The sequence below is a fragment of the Atta colombica genome, unplaced genomic scaffold (assembly GCF_001594045.1).
Source record: "Atta colombica isolate Treedump-2 unplaced genomic scaffold, Acol1.0 scaffold126, whole genome shotgun sequence".
Lineage (NCBI taxonomy): Eukaryota > Metazoa > Arthropoda > Insecta > Hymenoptera > Formicidae > Atta > Atta colombica.
In genome coordinates this window covers 1,553,399-1,569,474 of record NW_017259213.1, presented here as the reverse complement: position 1 = coordinate 1,569,474, position 16,076 = coordinate 1,553,399, and the positions used below count along the sequence as shown (strand labels likewise).

The 16,076-nt window shown below is 29.2% G+C and overlaps 1 protein-coding gene across 3 annotated transcripts in view; it reads left to right on the top strand.

Moving 5' to 3' along the window:
• LOC108695007 (E3 ubiquitin-protein ligase Nedd-4) overlaps positions 1 to 7,398 on the top strand; it is a 10,975-nt gene extending 3,577 nt beyond the window's left edge. Inside the window, exons 1-15 of one of the 3 annotated variants that reach the window (XM_018204719.1) lie at positions 437 to 604; positions 1,373 to 1,570; positions 1,667 to 1,827; positions 2,159 to 2,324; positions 2,491 to 2,606; positions 2,701 to 2,827; positions 3,796 to 3,945; positions 5,021 to 5,071; positions 5,156 to 5,432; positions 5,532 to 5,590; positions 5,729 to 5,794; positions 5,876 to 6,105; positions 6,208 to 6,329; positions 6,435 to 7,074; positions 7,286 to 7,398. In XM_018204719.1, coding sequence (XP_018060208.1) covers positions 548 to 604; positions 1,373 to 1,570; positions 1,667 to 1,827; positions 2,159 to 2,324; positions 2,491 to 2,606; positions 2,701 to 2,827; positions 3,796 to 3,945; positions 5,021 to 5,071; positions 5,156 to 5,432; positions 5,532 to 5,590; positions 5,729 to 5,794; positions 5,876 to 6,105; positions 6,208 to 6,329; positions 6,435 to 7,074; positions 7,286 to 7,388 — 2,523 coding nt within the window. In that variant the 5' untranslated portion in view covers positions 437 to 547 and the 3' untranslated portion in view covers positions 7,389 to 7,398. Of the gene's footprint in view, positions 1 to 436; positions 605 to 1,372; positions 1,571 to 1,666; positions 1,828 to 2,158; positions 2,325 to 2,490; positions 2,607 to 2,700; positions 2,828 to 3,795; positions 3,946 to 5,020; positions 5,072 to 5,155; positions 5,433 to 5,531; positions 5,591 to 5,728; positions 5,795 to 5,875; positions 6,106 to 6,207; positions 6,330 to 6,434; positions 7,075 to 7,285 lie in introns of those variants that run through there. The other 2 variants (XM_018204718.1, XM_018204720.1) reach the window with 2 other exon arrangements.
• The last annotated feature ends 8,678 nt before the right edge of the window (positions 7,399 to 16,076 follow it).

Below are 16,076 nucleotides of genomic sequence, written 5' to 3'. Positions count from 1 at the left end.
AAATAAAATATAATATTATTTTTGTATTCTAAATTTTCTTACATAAGCTGCACATATATTAATATTAAATTAATTTATTTTATTAAACTTTAATTTAATATATAAATAAAATGTATTTACATAATTTAGATATACATTTAAAAAATTTGCATCTTGTTTTATAAATTTTCTTGTAAAACTTTTATACTTTCAATTTTTATCGCGTTTCTTGACAAATAAATAATATTTCTATCATAGAAAGGAAATTGTATGGTGGAGATTTAAAGAAATTAAGAAAAATTTTGGGCAGATTCTTCATATTTATGTGTCGCAAGATATAAATGTGAAGTGCGAGTGCGATGGGTTCGTGTTTTGAATATTTAAAAGATGGCTGGCCATCTTTGAACCCGGAAGTGAAGATGTCACATCCGTCTCGATCGTGCAATAGTCGCGGAGGGGGGTTAGGACAAAATAGGTTTCTTGATGGCACACAAGAAACTGTGAGGTCCGTTAAATAGCAAGAGAGAGCGGTCGGCGATTAGGTACCAATTAAGCAAACGTAACGTTAATGGCAGAGGAACATGTTTACGGTTATAATCCGACGATTGGAGTCGATGCCGATTCCGTACGTAACTCCACTTTGACAGTTTGACAAGTACAGGTTGGGTTTCAGAACGACTGATAAAGGTGCAATCAACGAACGAGTGTTACTTTCGGGCACGGCTGTTTATTATCATGGCCTTTTTTTCCCTTCCACGAAACGGTTTCATCGATATACACATGATGCCTTCCGACCAACATCTTGTATCGCGATGACAATGACAGAATCGTAATCCTACCAGAAAAATATCAGTTCGCGATGTTAATTCTAAATTACTCTTGCAACGTAGCAGTATTTTAACGACGTCGCTCGCACGTGTTTTCCAAATGGCGCATTAATTATCCATACTATATTTTACTATTCATTATTGTTGTAATGAAGTATTTTCGACGTAACTTTGATGTAATTATTGGCGATATATCTTGTGCAATATTCAAGAAAGTCTTGTCTGCCATTATGATAATAATCGGGGAGATATCGTTTGATAATTTTTCTGTAGTATATCTGTATAAAAGTGGAACTTTTTATAATTTAGTGCTTGAAATATGATTGTGCAAATATTTTGTGGTAAAACATTGTAGATTTTAATTACGTTTCAGTATTTGTTGTACTTTTAATGGTATTATGAATTATATATTTGTATATTTATAATATATATAATTGTATTCATATATATAATGATATAAACATATATATTTATATCAGTCATCAAATACTAACTTGAAGATACTTGTCAATAATGGAGCATAATTTTGACATTTGATTGTTATACCAGATGATTTATTTATTTAGAGAGACGAAACGAGCAAGCTGAGGTTAAAAGTAATTGCTGGGCATCACTTAGCTAAGAAAGATATTTTTGGTGCAAGTGATCCCTATGTACGTGTGGACTTAAACACAATAAATGGCGATCAGACAGTGGATTCTGCACTTACAAGAACTAAGAAGAAGACATTGAATCCTGTCTGGGAAGAAGAGTTTATATTTAGAGTAAGTGGAATAAGAAGAGGAAGAATTTTTGAAAAAAGTACTAAATTTTTGGTGTTATTGTAAAATATATTATTAACATGAACTACCTTTTGGCAGGTTAAACCAGTAGAACATAAATTGGTCTTACAAGTTTTTGATGAGAATAGATTGACAAGGGATGATTTTCTTGGTATGGTTGAGTTAACATTGATTAATTTACCAAAAGAACAAGAAGGTCGCTCTATTCCTGCTAGGAATTATGTACTTCGTCCACGTAGGTAAGTATTTTTTGACGATTTTGCTTCGTGCTACATATTTTTCAACTTAATTTTGTATATTACACACTTTGATCTAATTTACATTATTTACATCTAGTTGCGATAAGTTTGATATGTTATAACTTCTAATCAATTAGCACAATGGATAAATTATCAATTATAATTTTAGTCGCTTTAATTTCAATTTGCAGTAATATAATATGTATATAATTTGAATTTGACTATATAATGAAAAAAATATCCAATTAATATTGTTTTATTGAAATTTGTTTGTGCTTTGTACTTTTTTATTTGCAAATGCAAAATAAATAACTTATGAGGATATGGCTAGTAATCATTCCAGTCAGCGGTCACGAGTTAAGGGAACGTTGGAACTGTATCATGCATACATTTCCGACTCAACTAGTATTGAAAATGACAACGGAGACGTATCTGATTCAGGCGGATGGGAATTAGTACAGCCAGAGAATAACAGTCCAGTAGAGCAAAGTGCAGATGTATGTACATAATATAATATAATTTCATTGTTGTTATAATAACTTTTCTGTACTAAAATGTACATTTTTTTATAATAAATGTTCAATCTTTTTCGTACTTATAAAATAAGACTAAAGCAATTGTATATAATTCTACGAAATTTAAAATTTTAAAATACTTTTACAGATTACGATAGTCAATAGGCCCTTACCACCGGGCTGGGAAGAAAGACAGGACGCAAATGGCCGGACATACTATGTTAATCATATAGCGCGTTTTACACAATGGGAACGACCAGAACCGTATGTGATACAGTGTTTAGATGTTATTAGATAATTATATTTCATTCAAATATTTATAGTATCTATATTTCAAAATGTTATCTTATTGTAACAGAGATACAACAGCGACAAGTGGAATTGTTGAACAACGTAATTTGGATACAGCAGCTACTGAATTTCAACGGCGATTTCATATTAGTGCCGATGATGAAGGTAGACATAGGAACTCTGTAGTAAATCAAGTAAGTTCAATAGTATTTTTAATTAAAATTTTTTAAGTTGCTACTTTTGCATAAATGCAACATACATATCTTACATAAACAACATATTTAATATAAAATTATACTACAAGTTTTATATTTATTAATTATACTAATTTTTTAAATATATATAGGAAAAGGTTGCGTTATTAATGTTAAACCACTTTATAATCATGTTTTGTTTTGAATAATTAAGATTGAGTTATTGCTTAATGCTACCGACATTATATACTGTATCTCTATTTGTTTTAGAAAATTTTTAAATTTGTTTATTTATCTTTGTAGTAAAGATAAAAAGATGCCTTTTAATTATATTTCTAAATCATTATATCTTTCTGCATTAAAAAAAAATCGAAGTTGCGTAATAATATTCTCTGCTTTCAAATCTCCATGTTAGCAGATATTATATTTCCTTTTTATTTATTTATATTTCACGTAAGATACATGTGTTCATACACACACACGCACAAAAATCTTAATATGTAATGAAATCATTTATGAAATTATGTATAAATATATTGATTCAGTGATGCATTTGTATAAAAATACAGGCACATATTAATTGCATATTATGTTAAATTTTATGAAATTATTTTATTATAAGTTTCTTTATAATATGTTCGCAAGAATTTTCTTGACATTTGTTTATGAGTTGTTATTGCATATTTTTCTTCATACAAGAATGTGTTTAGCAAATAATGTAGTAAAAAATAGGAATATATTTTGAGGTAATAATTAATAGAGGTAATATATAACATTAGCAATTTAGCGCGCGCGCGCTTTAAACATTAATAAGATTCATTTGTTGAAAAGCACAAGCTTATTCTTAATATGTTAAATGGTTAAACAACATTTTTAAACGTGTACAAAAATTCCGGCATTAGTACATCTATTCATACAATTCGTATGATTAGCATGCAGTATGTAGAATTTGTGCATGTGTGTGTAAGGATGGTGAAGTTCTACGCGAGGACGATGAAGATTCGGAAGCAAGAGATTGTGAGGGTGGGGATCATAGGGGAGGGGGTATTGGGGATACTTCTTCAGACTCCGGACGTTCTGTCGATCAACGTGGCTACCTTAGTGAATCTGAAGAACAGGTATTAATATACATAAAGTTGTTATATTCATTTTTAGTTGAATGTAACGCTTAATACGTATATATTTATGTGTGTGCTTGCTGTAAAGTAAATAATAGCATATGTAAGTTTTATTTCATGCATCAATCCCATTTGACATTTATTCAACTTTGATAAAGCTAAGTCATATAAATTACATAAAGACACATGTATATTCTAGTTTCTTTACCTGTTATAACTGTTATAATTACATTTATTAAAAACATATTATTGAATAGGATGTGCAAAAGCATATATAAAAATAAATAATAATGGAAACAAATTCTCAAAAATTGCAAATGCAAATAAATAAACTAAGATAAAGGGTTAATGAAAATTGGCGCTGTAGTAATTGCGCTATTATTACATAAATTTAATATTACAAACATATGTGTGTGTGTGTGTGTGTGTGTGTGTGGAGGGGAGGGATGTGTGTGTGTGTGTGTGTGTGTGTGTGTGTGTGTGTGTGTGTGTGTGTTTGTAATATTCAATTTATGTAATAGCGCAATTACTACAGTGCTCATTCCCATTAATCCTTTGTCTTAGTTTATTTATTTGCTTTATTTAGTTTATTTATATAGAAATGTTTATATATCTATTTTAAGTATTCATATATATATAAAATACTTTAATATTACATAGCATCAGGTAGAACTTACAAATTTAGATTTTCTTTTGTAATATAATATTTATTGGCGTATTAATAAAAAGAAACTTCAATTAATTTTTGTATTATTGCTTTATAATATTTAATTAGTATAGCATGCTTTATTTAGAACTTTATTTTGAAAATTTTTTTATATGTTTTTAAAATTTGGCATGAATTTTTCTTTTGTTACTTATTATATATTTATTACAAATTACATAAATAAATAAATTATATAAATATATAATATTCTAAAGTAATGAAATTCTGTATTTCAAAATATATTCTCTTGTGAAATTATAATATGTGCACTAGCTTATTATATTAAAAAATACACATCATTCTTATTTTATATTCATATATTATATTTTTTATTGGATTGTAATATACAAATTTATATTACATTTACAGACTGATGATAACATCGACAGTCCAGCTGGTTCAAGACGTTCATCAGAGCAGGTATGTAATTATTTATTTTATTATATCCTTATATTATTTAATATTTTATATGTAACATTTTTTCTTTTATCGTAAAAATTTTAGATTGATAGTCCCAAACCTACTCTTCCTGTGTCTAATGACGAAGGATTGCCCCCTGGTTGGGGCATGCAAGTAGCACCTAATGGTAGAATATTTTTTATTGATCATAATGAGAGGGCGACAACCTGGATTGATCCCAGAACGGGAAGACCAAGCTCTATACCTAATAATATTGCACCATCAACGACATCGAGAAGTGATTTAGATCAATTAGGACCGCTTCCAGAAGGATGGGAGGAAAGAGTACATACAGATGGACGAATCTTTTTTATAGACCATAGTATGTATATTATTTTTTATAATTTCAAGTTTTAAATTCAAATTATAATAATATTACAGCTGGATATAATAAAATATTTATTTATCTTTTTTGTCATAGATACACGAACAACACAATGGGAAGATCCGCGTATGTCTAATCCTCAAATTGCTGGCCCGGTATGATTACAAACATTTTATTACATAAATCTTTTTATGTAGGGAAATAATATATATATATACATATTTAGGGAAATAATATATTTTTTAGCTATAGATATGTATATATAAATTTAGCATATTGTTATCCTTTTTCAGGCTGTACCATATTCAAGAGATTACAAGCGTAAATATGAATATTTGAAATCACAATTGAGAAAGCCTGTATGTAGATATGTTCATTACTCATTAAATCACTTTTGACATGGATATGATTATATTATATCTGTATATATCTTATTGCAGAATAATGTTCCTAATAAGTTTGAGATAAAAGTTGGCCGAAATAATATTTTGGAAGATTCATATCGTATCATAAGCTCTGTTAACAGAGTTGATATTCTAAAAACGAAATTATGGGTAGAATTTGAAGGAGAGGTAGGCTTAGATTATGGTGGCCTTGCAAGAGAATGGTTCTTCTTATTGTCTAAAGAAATGTTTAATCCATATTATGGACTTTTTGAGTATTCTGCAACGTGAGTATAGAAACTCTATTTTAGTGTTTATATGTAATATACGAGATCTTTCTCTCTCTCTCTCTTTCTCTTCAAAACAAAAATGGCATTTTTTATTTTTAGTGATAATTATACACTGCAAATTAATCCTTGTTCTGGTGTATGTAATGAAGAGCATTTGAATTACTTTAAGTTTATTGGGCGCATAGCAGGAATGGCTGTTTATCATGGCAAGCTTTTGGATGGTAAGTCTTAATATGTAGTAAAACTATAATATTTGTAATAGTAATATATATAATGTACGAAATGTATAATAAGATAATTAAATTAAAAAATTTTATTTTTTTTAGCTTTCTTTATTCGACCATTTTATAAAATGATGTTGGGTAAACCAATTGATCTGAAGGATATGGAGAGCGTTGATTCTGAATATTACAATTCGCTTTTATGGATTAAAGAAAATGATCCTAGTGAATTAGAACTCACTTTTAGTCTTGATGAAGAAAGCTTTGGTCATACATCCCAAAGAGACTTAAAGCCAGATGGTGCTAATATTCCTTTGACCGACGAAAATAAGGATGAATATATAAGTTTAGTTATACAATGGCGATTTGTATCTCGCGTACAGGAACAAATGAATGCCTTCCTGGAAGGTTTTAACGCTCTTATACCACCAACATTAGTAAAAATATTTGATGAACATGAACTGGAATTATTAATGTGTGGTATACAGCATATTGATGTGAAAGACTGGAAACAAAATACTTTATATAAAGGAGACTATCACGCAAATCACATTGTTGTACAATGGTTTTGGAGAGTCGTTTTGTCATTCAGTAATGAAATGCGTTCTAGATTATTACAGTTTGTAACTGGTACATCACGTGTTCCAATGAATGGATTCAAAGAACTTTATGGAAGTAATGGACCGCAATTATTTACAATTGAGAGGTGGGGTACACCAGAAAATTATCCAAGAGCTCATACTTGGTGAGTTTTTATTTTAAAGGTATTGCATTTGCTAAAATTTTTTAAATTTACTCCAAATTTTATATACATTTTGTCTTATATATTTTGTTTTATATATTATATTCTTTAAAAACAAATAAAATATGATCATTTACCAGTTTCGTTTATTATTATCGATAAAATAATTTTTTTCATATAAATGTGTGTTATACAATAACATAAATTATTTCAGTTTTAATCGTATTGACCTTCCTCCGTATAAAAGTTATCAACAACTCAGGGATAAGCTAGTTAAAGCAATTGAAGGTTCTCAAGGCTTTGCTGGAGTCGACTAGCACGAAATACCTTTGTTCATGATGATATCTGTAATATAATAATGTATATATTACATATACCTTATAGAGGTACACAGAAAAATATATTATCTTAATACGATTATCTATTTAAAAATTTCTGCACTTTAATGATTTTGTTGTCTCAATTATGAGCAACAGTATTATAAAATATATTAAAAATAATATGTTCAAAAGTTAAATCGCTTAGTTTTTCTAAATAACTTTCAATAAGTCTTTCAGCATATGCTACGCTTTTGAAAATACTTATAATGAAAAATATTTACATAACTGAAGTAGACTGTTAAAATTTGCAGTCACATATTAACTAATTCAATTTTAAAGACATGCCATATTCTTATTATTGCATTATGGGATTTTCTAGGAGAAGTGATTTGGTTGCTATAACAATGTGATATTATGATATTGATGTATTATTTGATTCTTTTTTTTTGTTAATATTATTAGAATGTTATGAAATATAATTTGTGCAATGATTGTATATGATAAAATTATGACAAATTGTTTCAAAATGACATGTTATCCTACGAGTTAAAAATTCTGTGCACATAGATATGCTATCTTTTTTCTACTTTTAAATCACAAGATATTATATAATGCTATTTTGTTGTCAATAAACTCATTTCTTGAAATTTATATTTATATAAAAATTTTGGCAAAGAGAATTATTTAACTTTCTTTTTAATTAAAAAATTTATTCTATAACTTTTTATGTTGTTTATTCAAAATAATTAATTGTTTTAAAAAGTACGTTGTTTTTCTAATCAATCAAACTTTTTTGATATTGTAAATATGAATTATGTACATCATAATTTTAATTATATTTTTATGGCACCCCAAACTATGCTTCTTTTTTTTCAATTTTAATAGCATGTAAATTTTTAATTTGCTTAATATGTAAAGCTGTTTATATCTTTTGTTGAAAAGCAAATAAAAAAAGCTTATCATATATATTTTATATGCGCGCGCGCGCGCACACATACACACATTGTATGTATATGTGTGTGATGTAAAATACATGTTTTCTTTATATTCGTTGTTGCTTTTATGATTATGAAATAATAAAAGATATACATAAATCGTATTGTGCAAGAATGTATACTCTTATAATGTACAGAAGAATATAAACAGTTTTATAAACAGTTATTATGTTATTAGAAGAAAAGGCAAGAAACGATAAAACCAAAGCTAATATTGTAACGATTTTATTTCAAAATTTTTATTTTATTTTCTGCTAAATAGTATGAGATGAAATTATGTAGAATAAGTTATTAGATGAAAATTCATATTTTACATCATATTAATATATAAAGTAAAAATTTTATAAGCATACTAATAAATTTACTTATAAAAAGATATATTGAATTAATAAATTGAATTAATTGGTTGCAGATAATATCATTAATAATACCTTGCTTGTTCTTCTGAATTGATAATGACTTGAGTATATATTGCATTTAGGAAGTATAATTGTATACAGTAAATGAAGTATGAAGTTGATTGTTTTTCAGAAATTTAAATCGTTGTGCATATTTTGTCAATATTCAGATGCAACAAAATTCAATAGTCTCGCATAGTCTCGAAAATAATTTAAATATTGCTCCTTGTTAATAATCGAAAATGATGAAATTAGTATCAGATATGAATGTATACCTACCTTGTATTATAACATTTTTTCACAGAATTAACATACATTCTGAAGGATACGGAGTTAATATAACATTCCATCCTGTTTGTACAGTTTATTTTATTGTAAACAGGTACGTCCCGTTAGATAATAAATAATATTGTCATGACAGAAATTTTGTGGCCTTAAATTCTGGTTATGAAATTTCTTATTTTAATAAGTCTCTCGTTCGTAAAATCTAGATTTGTATAATAGTAAAGTGCGTAAATAATTATTCGTACACAAACAAATATCATTTGGTATTTCTTCATCTTCATATTAGATTTGCAGAGCGATATATATAAGCTTATATGTAATATGTTAGTATTTCCTAGCTTGGGAGATGACAAGTTGTATCCAGTGTAATCTAATATGAAGTGCGTTTAAGACCCTAAGCTCATTAATGGAGCAATGAACAACCAGCGCGCAATCTAATCTTCATAAATTAAAGTTAAGATCGGATAAAGAGGAAGATTGTCATTATGCATGTACAATGCAGTGTTCTCTGAGTCTGTCTTTCAACTGGTGATTTTATATTAATACTTAAAATCTATTCTTTCTTCATGATATGATCATGTATCAACAAGATTGGTTTAATTTATTTCAAAATATGATAAGCACGCATGTATGCGTTCGTTTAATGTACAATATACATATCATATGAATTTCATGATTTGCAAATAGTATGGTGAAATAATAAGTAGTACATGTAATTAACATTAGATGGACTTATAGAATATTGTCATAGTGTAATGCAGACGATGCGAGAGACACGTAAATTTTTTATATTCAAGTTTGAGTATGTTCTATTGTAGCTTCTTGTATTATATTCTTATATAAAAAAAAAAAATCATAAATACGAAAAAGCAGTATATGAACGATAAGATATCCAATGAATTTAATAATCGCGTTTGGTATCCTATATATCGCATAAACATTTTTACAGACAGACACAGAGTGTTAAAATTATATTTATTTGTAAATCGACGATATCAAAAAGAAGATTTAAATGTAGGTATTATCTGATAGATATTCTATTTGAAAATAACCGCATTTATGCTTGATCTATATAAATATCCCGTAAAACTTAATGCCTTACAATAATTATATCACGCATTAGAATATATCTACTTAATGTTTGCATTATTATTTACTGATGTATGTTGACTTTATTATCGCGTCAGGTAGCTATTGTTTGACAGACTTTAAGTGTCTTTATCTATATGTCTATACTTTCACTACCAATGCCTTATTTAATTTAGGACCGAAGGAGACTTAATTGTTTTAAGCTAGCTCAATGTGGTATACAACACGTTTTATTTACATATACTTACATGCACGAACTGAAAGAAATGCGTGACTTAATTACGTTGTATTCGTGTAAATATAAATAAAAGAATACGTTGTAATATATTATAAAAAAAAATGAGCGCTTCTATATTGCAGTTGCAACAAGGAATACATAAAAAATATGCTTGTCGTGCTATGTCCTTGCGTTACGATTATTAATTACTAACGAATACGGTGGAGTTTTCAATCATGAAAAAAATTTTAAGTATTAATATTATATTTAATTAATATTACAAGGCGAATTATGTTCTTATATAATATATATTGTGGAAAACCATACTATATATGCAAATAAATTATATTAAAAAGTTGCACATCACGTAATTCTTAATATCCACAAAAATAAATGATACAGTAGAGCTGCTTTTATCTTTTGATCTTGTAGATTTGTCGTTTTTATGTTACTGAATACGTCTCAAAGTACCAAAAAATGTATTGATAGAAAAAAAATCGAAATATTATTTTTATCTAATGAATTGTTTGATCATCATTAAATCTAACGAGATATTCAATAAGTTATTTTTTACAAATTTTACATGTAATTAATAAGATTATAATTTGCAGATATTTTTTTTAAGATAATAAATTGGATTTATGAAATATTTTATCGGCTAAATGATATACTTTTATTATAATTGTTTTATTATAATAAAGATATGTCAATTTTACAATAATGTTAATGTTAATTGTAAATTTTATATTCCTTGATTTCCGTTCTTCAAAAGAAATTTAGATTCTATACACCGAAGCAATGAATCGTTAAATTCATTAATTAGTTCGGAGGATTCATTGTGTATCTTGATATAAGATAAAAATTACAAAGTGAGCAAATTAAGTGTTAACAAATGAAATGATAAATATTCCAATGAATTTGTTTTTCTTTTCATTTCATTCATTCTATCAGGTTTCAGATTTTCGAGTGCCACTCAGGTATCATTTTATCCTCATTGCTGACCGAATATCAAACAAAGTTAAAATGATAAGTGAGCACTTGAATGGGAATCTGGACGCGTCCCTGATTAAATGAGCCAGCAATCCGATGATTCCCATCATCATTCCCGATCAGCGTTCAAATTTCCCGCCCAACGCCGCGCCATCGAGTACGCCCACGCGCCGCGAGATGGCTCTAGTCGCGGGCACATCCGCAGAATCAAAAAAGACAGTTGGGAAGTGTAACATCACACATCGATTCGGCGGCCCGCGTCGAGCCCGAAAAAAAACTTTCCTCTTCCGCGTTCCTTGGGCCTGAGCCGTGTGCGGTCGCGACGAAACCGCTTATCCCCGCGTCTAACGTTGACGCGCACGTACGCGTGTGATGCGGTGAATATAAGTGACTCCGAACGACGTGAGTATAAAGCGCGTTGCGCCGATGGAAACGTGACTATCTCTTCGGTTGTATGCGGTGATTCCTGTCACGGGCAGCGACAGTGGTAGCGGGTAGCAACCCTCTCGTTCAATCCCCGTCTTCCGAGAGCCACGTCGCCGACATCGAGGGAGGGAAACTCGGCGTTTCGATAACGACCGCGGTGGAGGTCACTGCATTGCGGTGAGTACGTCGAACCCTGTATACACTTTGGCTTTACGACGTTTTTGTAAGTACAACACGGCACGCCTCGTCAACGATGGAATCCCGTTCCATGAAATCCTTTTCGCCACTCTCGCATCATACAAGCAAATCCTGTCGACCGACCGTCAAGAGTTCATTACCCCCTCGGCAACGAATACACACACGGCGCGGCGTCGCGCTTGGTCGTCGTGGCGAGCTTTCCGCCCCGCCGTGCCGTGTCCATTGAAGATCCCTAAATCCCTTGCCGATCTCATAGACTCCTCGCGAAATTTTTGAATGCCCCGCGATGAGAAATTAGCCGGGAGAAATTGGTCGTTTAAAGCGACGGATTCGCGAGCACGGATTTAAATGCGTACCGGTCACCATCGGGATGCTTCTGACATTCGCCGCAATTTCTCTCGTGATTGACGTTTTGAGTTTCGGAGTTTCGTTAGGGCAATGATAGAAGCGCATTAAAAATCCTCTTGAAGATTTTATTGTAACACATGCTGCAGACACATATTACTGTGGAACAACATAAATAATTCTTGTACTGCAGCCATGATGTTTATACATTTGCGATATTACAGCTGCGTGGAAGCTAAATAGAATATTGCACAAAGGTAGAATTAGTTGTTTATAAATATTGATTTTAATTACACTAACGTAAATTGCAATTTAATACACACGTATGTGTGTGTGTGTGTGTGTAATTTTACACACGAAAAAATATCATTCTGTTACTGAGGAAAGTGATAGTTATTCAATTTACTTTCTTCTTTTTAGTAACGGTTATCTTCAACAAAGAATAATTTCTTAATAATAATCTTAAAAATATATTTGTTACAATTATTAGAGAAATTATATAGCATTCAGAATAAGAATTAATTTTCTTTTGAAGAATATTACAAACTTGATTGAAGACGCAACTTTATATAATAAAAAAATCGAATTTGTTTTAATTCAATAATCTTGATTAAAATGTTAAACTTATTAGGATTAAGAGTATATTTTGAATGTGAGCTTACCAGATTTTTGCGGATATATACTTTTTAAATATTTAAAACAGTATTAATTGCTTGTGTAATATTTATATATTTTTGTGTGTATATATTATGTATATTTTTTTATAATTAATAAGTAAATTAGAAAAAAATTAGTTAAGTAAACATATCTATGTAATGACACATATTTATATATTTATTTATTTGAGTAATTAGTTATTAAAAAATTTACCCGCCTGGCGCATTAAAGTGCTTCTCGTATTTCGTTAATAACCCGCATTAAAATTTACTCAAAAATATTATTCCCATATAAACTCAATGCAAAATGCTCCATCGCGTATAATTTAATCATCTACGAATATTTTTCATGCAAATTAAAACATTGCTGTTAAAATGGAAATATATAATATGTCGAGTGTTTTATTTTATTAACAGCAATTAATATCTTTTGCGCCATTCGTGGGTGATATATAATCATTTAGGATTTAGGATGTCAAATGACATTCTGCATCGTTTGTTGAAAGGAATTAAAATTATTTTACACAACGTATCTAAAACTATAATTGTGTTAAGCTATTAATATATCATTGTTACTTTTGAAATGTTTATTATCTTAATCCATTGTATTATCCAGTGTACGTCGTATATGAACGTTATTATAATTTATTTAAGCAATCTAAATATGAAAATGCGTACGAGTTCCATGCAAAGCTAATTTTAAGCTTTGATAGATTAACAGTTAACATAATTAGTCGCTTCTATGTTAAAGTTACATCGAAACATTTATCGCGTGGCATTCCTTCATTTGACGCCTCTCATCAACGTTTTTTTATCATCGTAATAAAATAATATCCGAGAGGAATTTTTTAACCATTGTATCACGCGTCGTGCGTTGGCGTATTTATATTGCGTCAGTACTACTGTATGGCACAACAATATCGTTTAACAATAAACACAGATAAAACTCTCCTGCGGTATTGATGTATATTATGTAAGTAATAGAGTCATCTAATCTATCCATGCTTTTCGCTCTCCTCCTGCGAAGAAATGATCTTAAGACAAGAGAACGTTGGATCTATTAAAACATTAGATCGAATACGCCGCAAGTAATAGCGGTTTTATTTGATATCGACTTGTCGCCGATTGGCATGTGTCTGTTTTTGTTTAACTCGTAGTCACCTTGCAGTACCTCTCAGCAATATGTCGATATTCCTCTGCATTTTCCGTTGATATCTTTTTTTTTATCGAAGCGAAACTAAGAGAGCGCGCGCGAATAAATATCAAGATGAGTAAAGTGACGTAGAAAGTCAGCAATCGTCATCGAGCGTTAATTAACACTCGATTAATAGCATCCTTTTACGTTTGCGAGCGGCGTGTGTCGCTTTGTCTCGAGCTATTTATTAAAGCGCATCAGTTTACATTGTCTTCTCGTATCCCGCGCGCGGCAGCTTAGGAGTGTCAAATGGGCTTTTCACATTAATTAAGAGATCTAATAATAATTAACCGTTCTTTGGCTGTTAGAGTATTCTAACTTGAACTCTTGAGTTCACTTGCTTGTCAAAGGAGAATTGGCATAGTTAGAAAATTGAGATCAAATATGTATCCAAAACATAAATATGTATTTAATAATTCTACATTGAAAACAAATGCTGAATCTTAATAGATATTTGCTTGAACAGTTCTAAATAAATATTTACCAATTGTATGTATATTTGGTGCAAGAACTATTAATTTGATTTAACTACTATTTTTTTATTGAGTATAAATATTTATTTACTGTAAATGTATTTTTTTTACTATAAATAATATTATATTTATATTATATTATTCAAAGATTTTTTTTTATATATATATATGTATATATTTACATGAAAAAATTTCTATTATATTGTTATAAATCAAAAATATACCATAATTTTTTTTTATTTTTCAATTATTGATTCTTCTCTAAAGTCTTCTACAATTGCGTAAGCGTAGTTGTAAAAAGTTGTAGTTGTAAAAATTGATCACAGTTGAATAATAATAATCTTCATATTCGATTGTGATTAATTAATTTTTACAATTACAATACAATTACAACTACTTACAAGTAGTCTAGGCAATTATATAATAGAATTAGATGAAAATTTATTAATGCTTAATTCACTTCAGAAATGACAAGAAAAGATCATCATTTTCATCAATTTTTTTGCGTCATTTACTTGCCATATTGCGTCGTGTTGTACGTACATAAGGATAGATAACTGATGTGTTGCGTTAATTACCGCGATCGTAATTAGCCGTGTTTTTTCAATCGATTGGATGCACTCTAGTGAATGTCCAGAGCGATGCAGTATCCAACAAGAAGATGGCGTCGATGAATTGGCTAGTGAGTTTAAATTCTCCCTCTTTACATCCTCGGGATTAATTGTTCATTTATTCTGCTCATGGCTGCATTTAGGGAGCACGCTATGCTATCAGGTGCGTAAGTACATCTAATGAATGATAGAGCGTACATAACGCTGATAGTGTACTCCTGGAATGCAGTCGACGTGATAACTTGATATCACGTTACAGTGACGATAGCGTTTTGTAGCTACACAATAGTTGGACAATTTGTGTTAAATTTAATGCATTTTAATTTTGTATCTCAAATGGTCTATTCATATTTTTTGTATTAATTCAACACAAAAGGAATATATCAGGAAGTAATAAAATATTATGTAAAAAATTAATACAAAAAACGTAATCATGACACAATTTATAAGCAATCATATTTTTCCATTAAAATTAGCATTTATAATATTCAAATTAACATGTTTTAATAAATTTAATATTTGTAATATGTTAAATTAATACATTTTATTCATTTATCTTACAATTTACGTTGTAAAAAAAACATTAGTTTTATATTATTTGCTCATAACTTACTCATAAATTATGTTATTTTAACATCAAGAAATGTTGAATTCATATTAATTTAATTTAACGCAAAATATTCAAATAATATAATCACACGATGTTAATTAATATTAGTTATAGAATATAAACATTCAATACACAATTTTAATAAGGACTTGAATGAATTGTTTCTAACACAAATATTTTATATATATATATATATA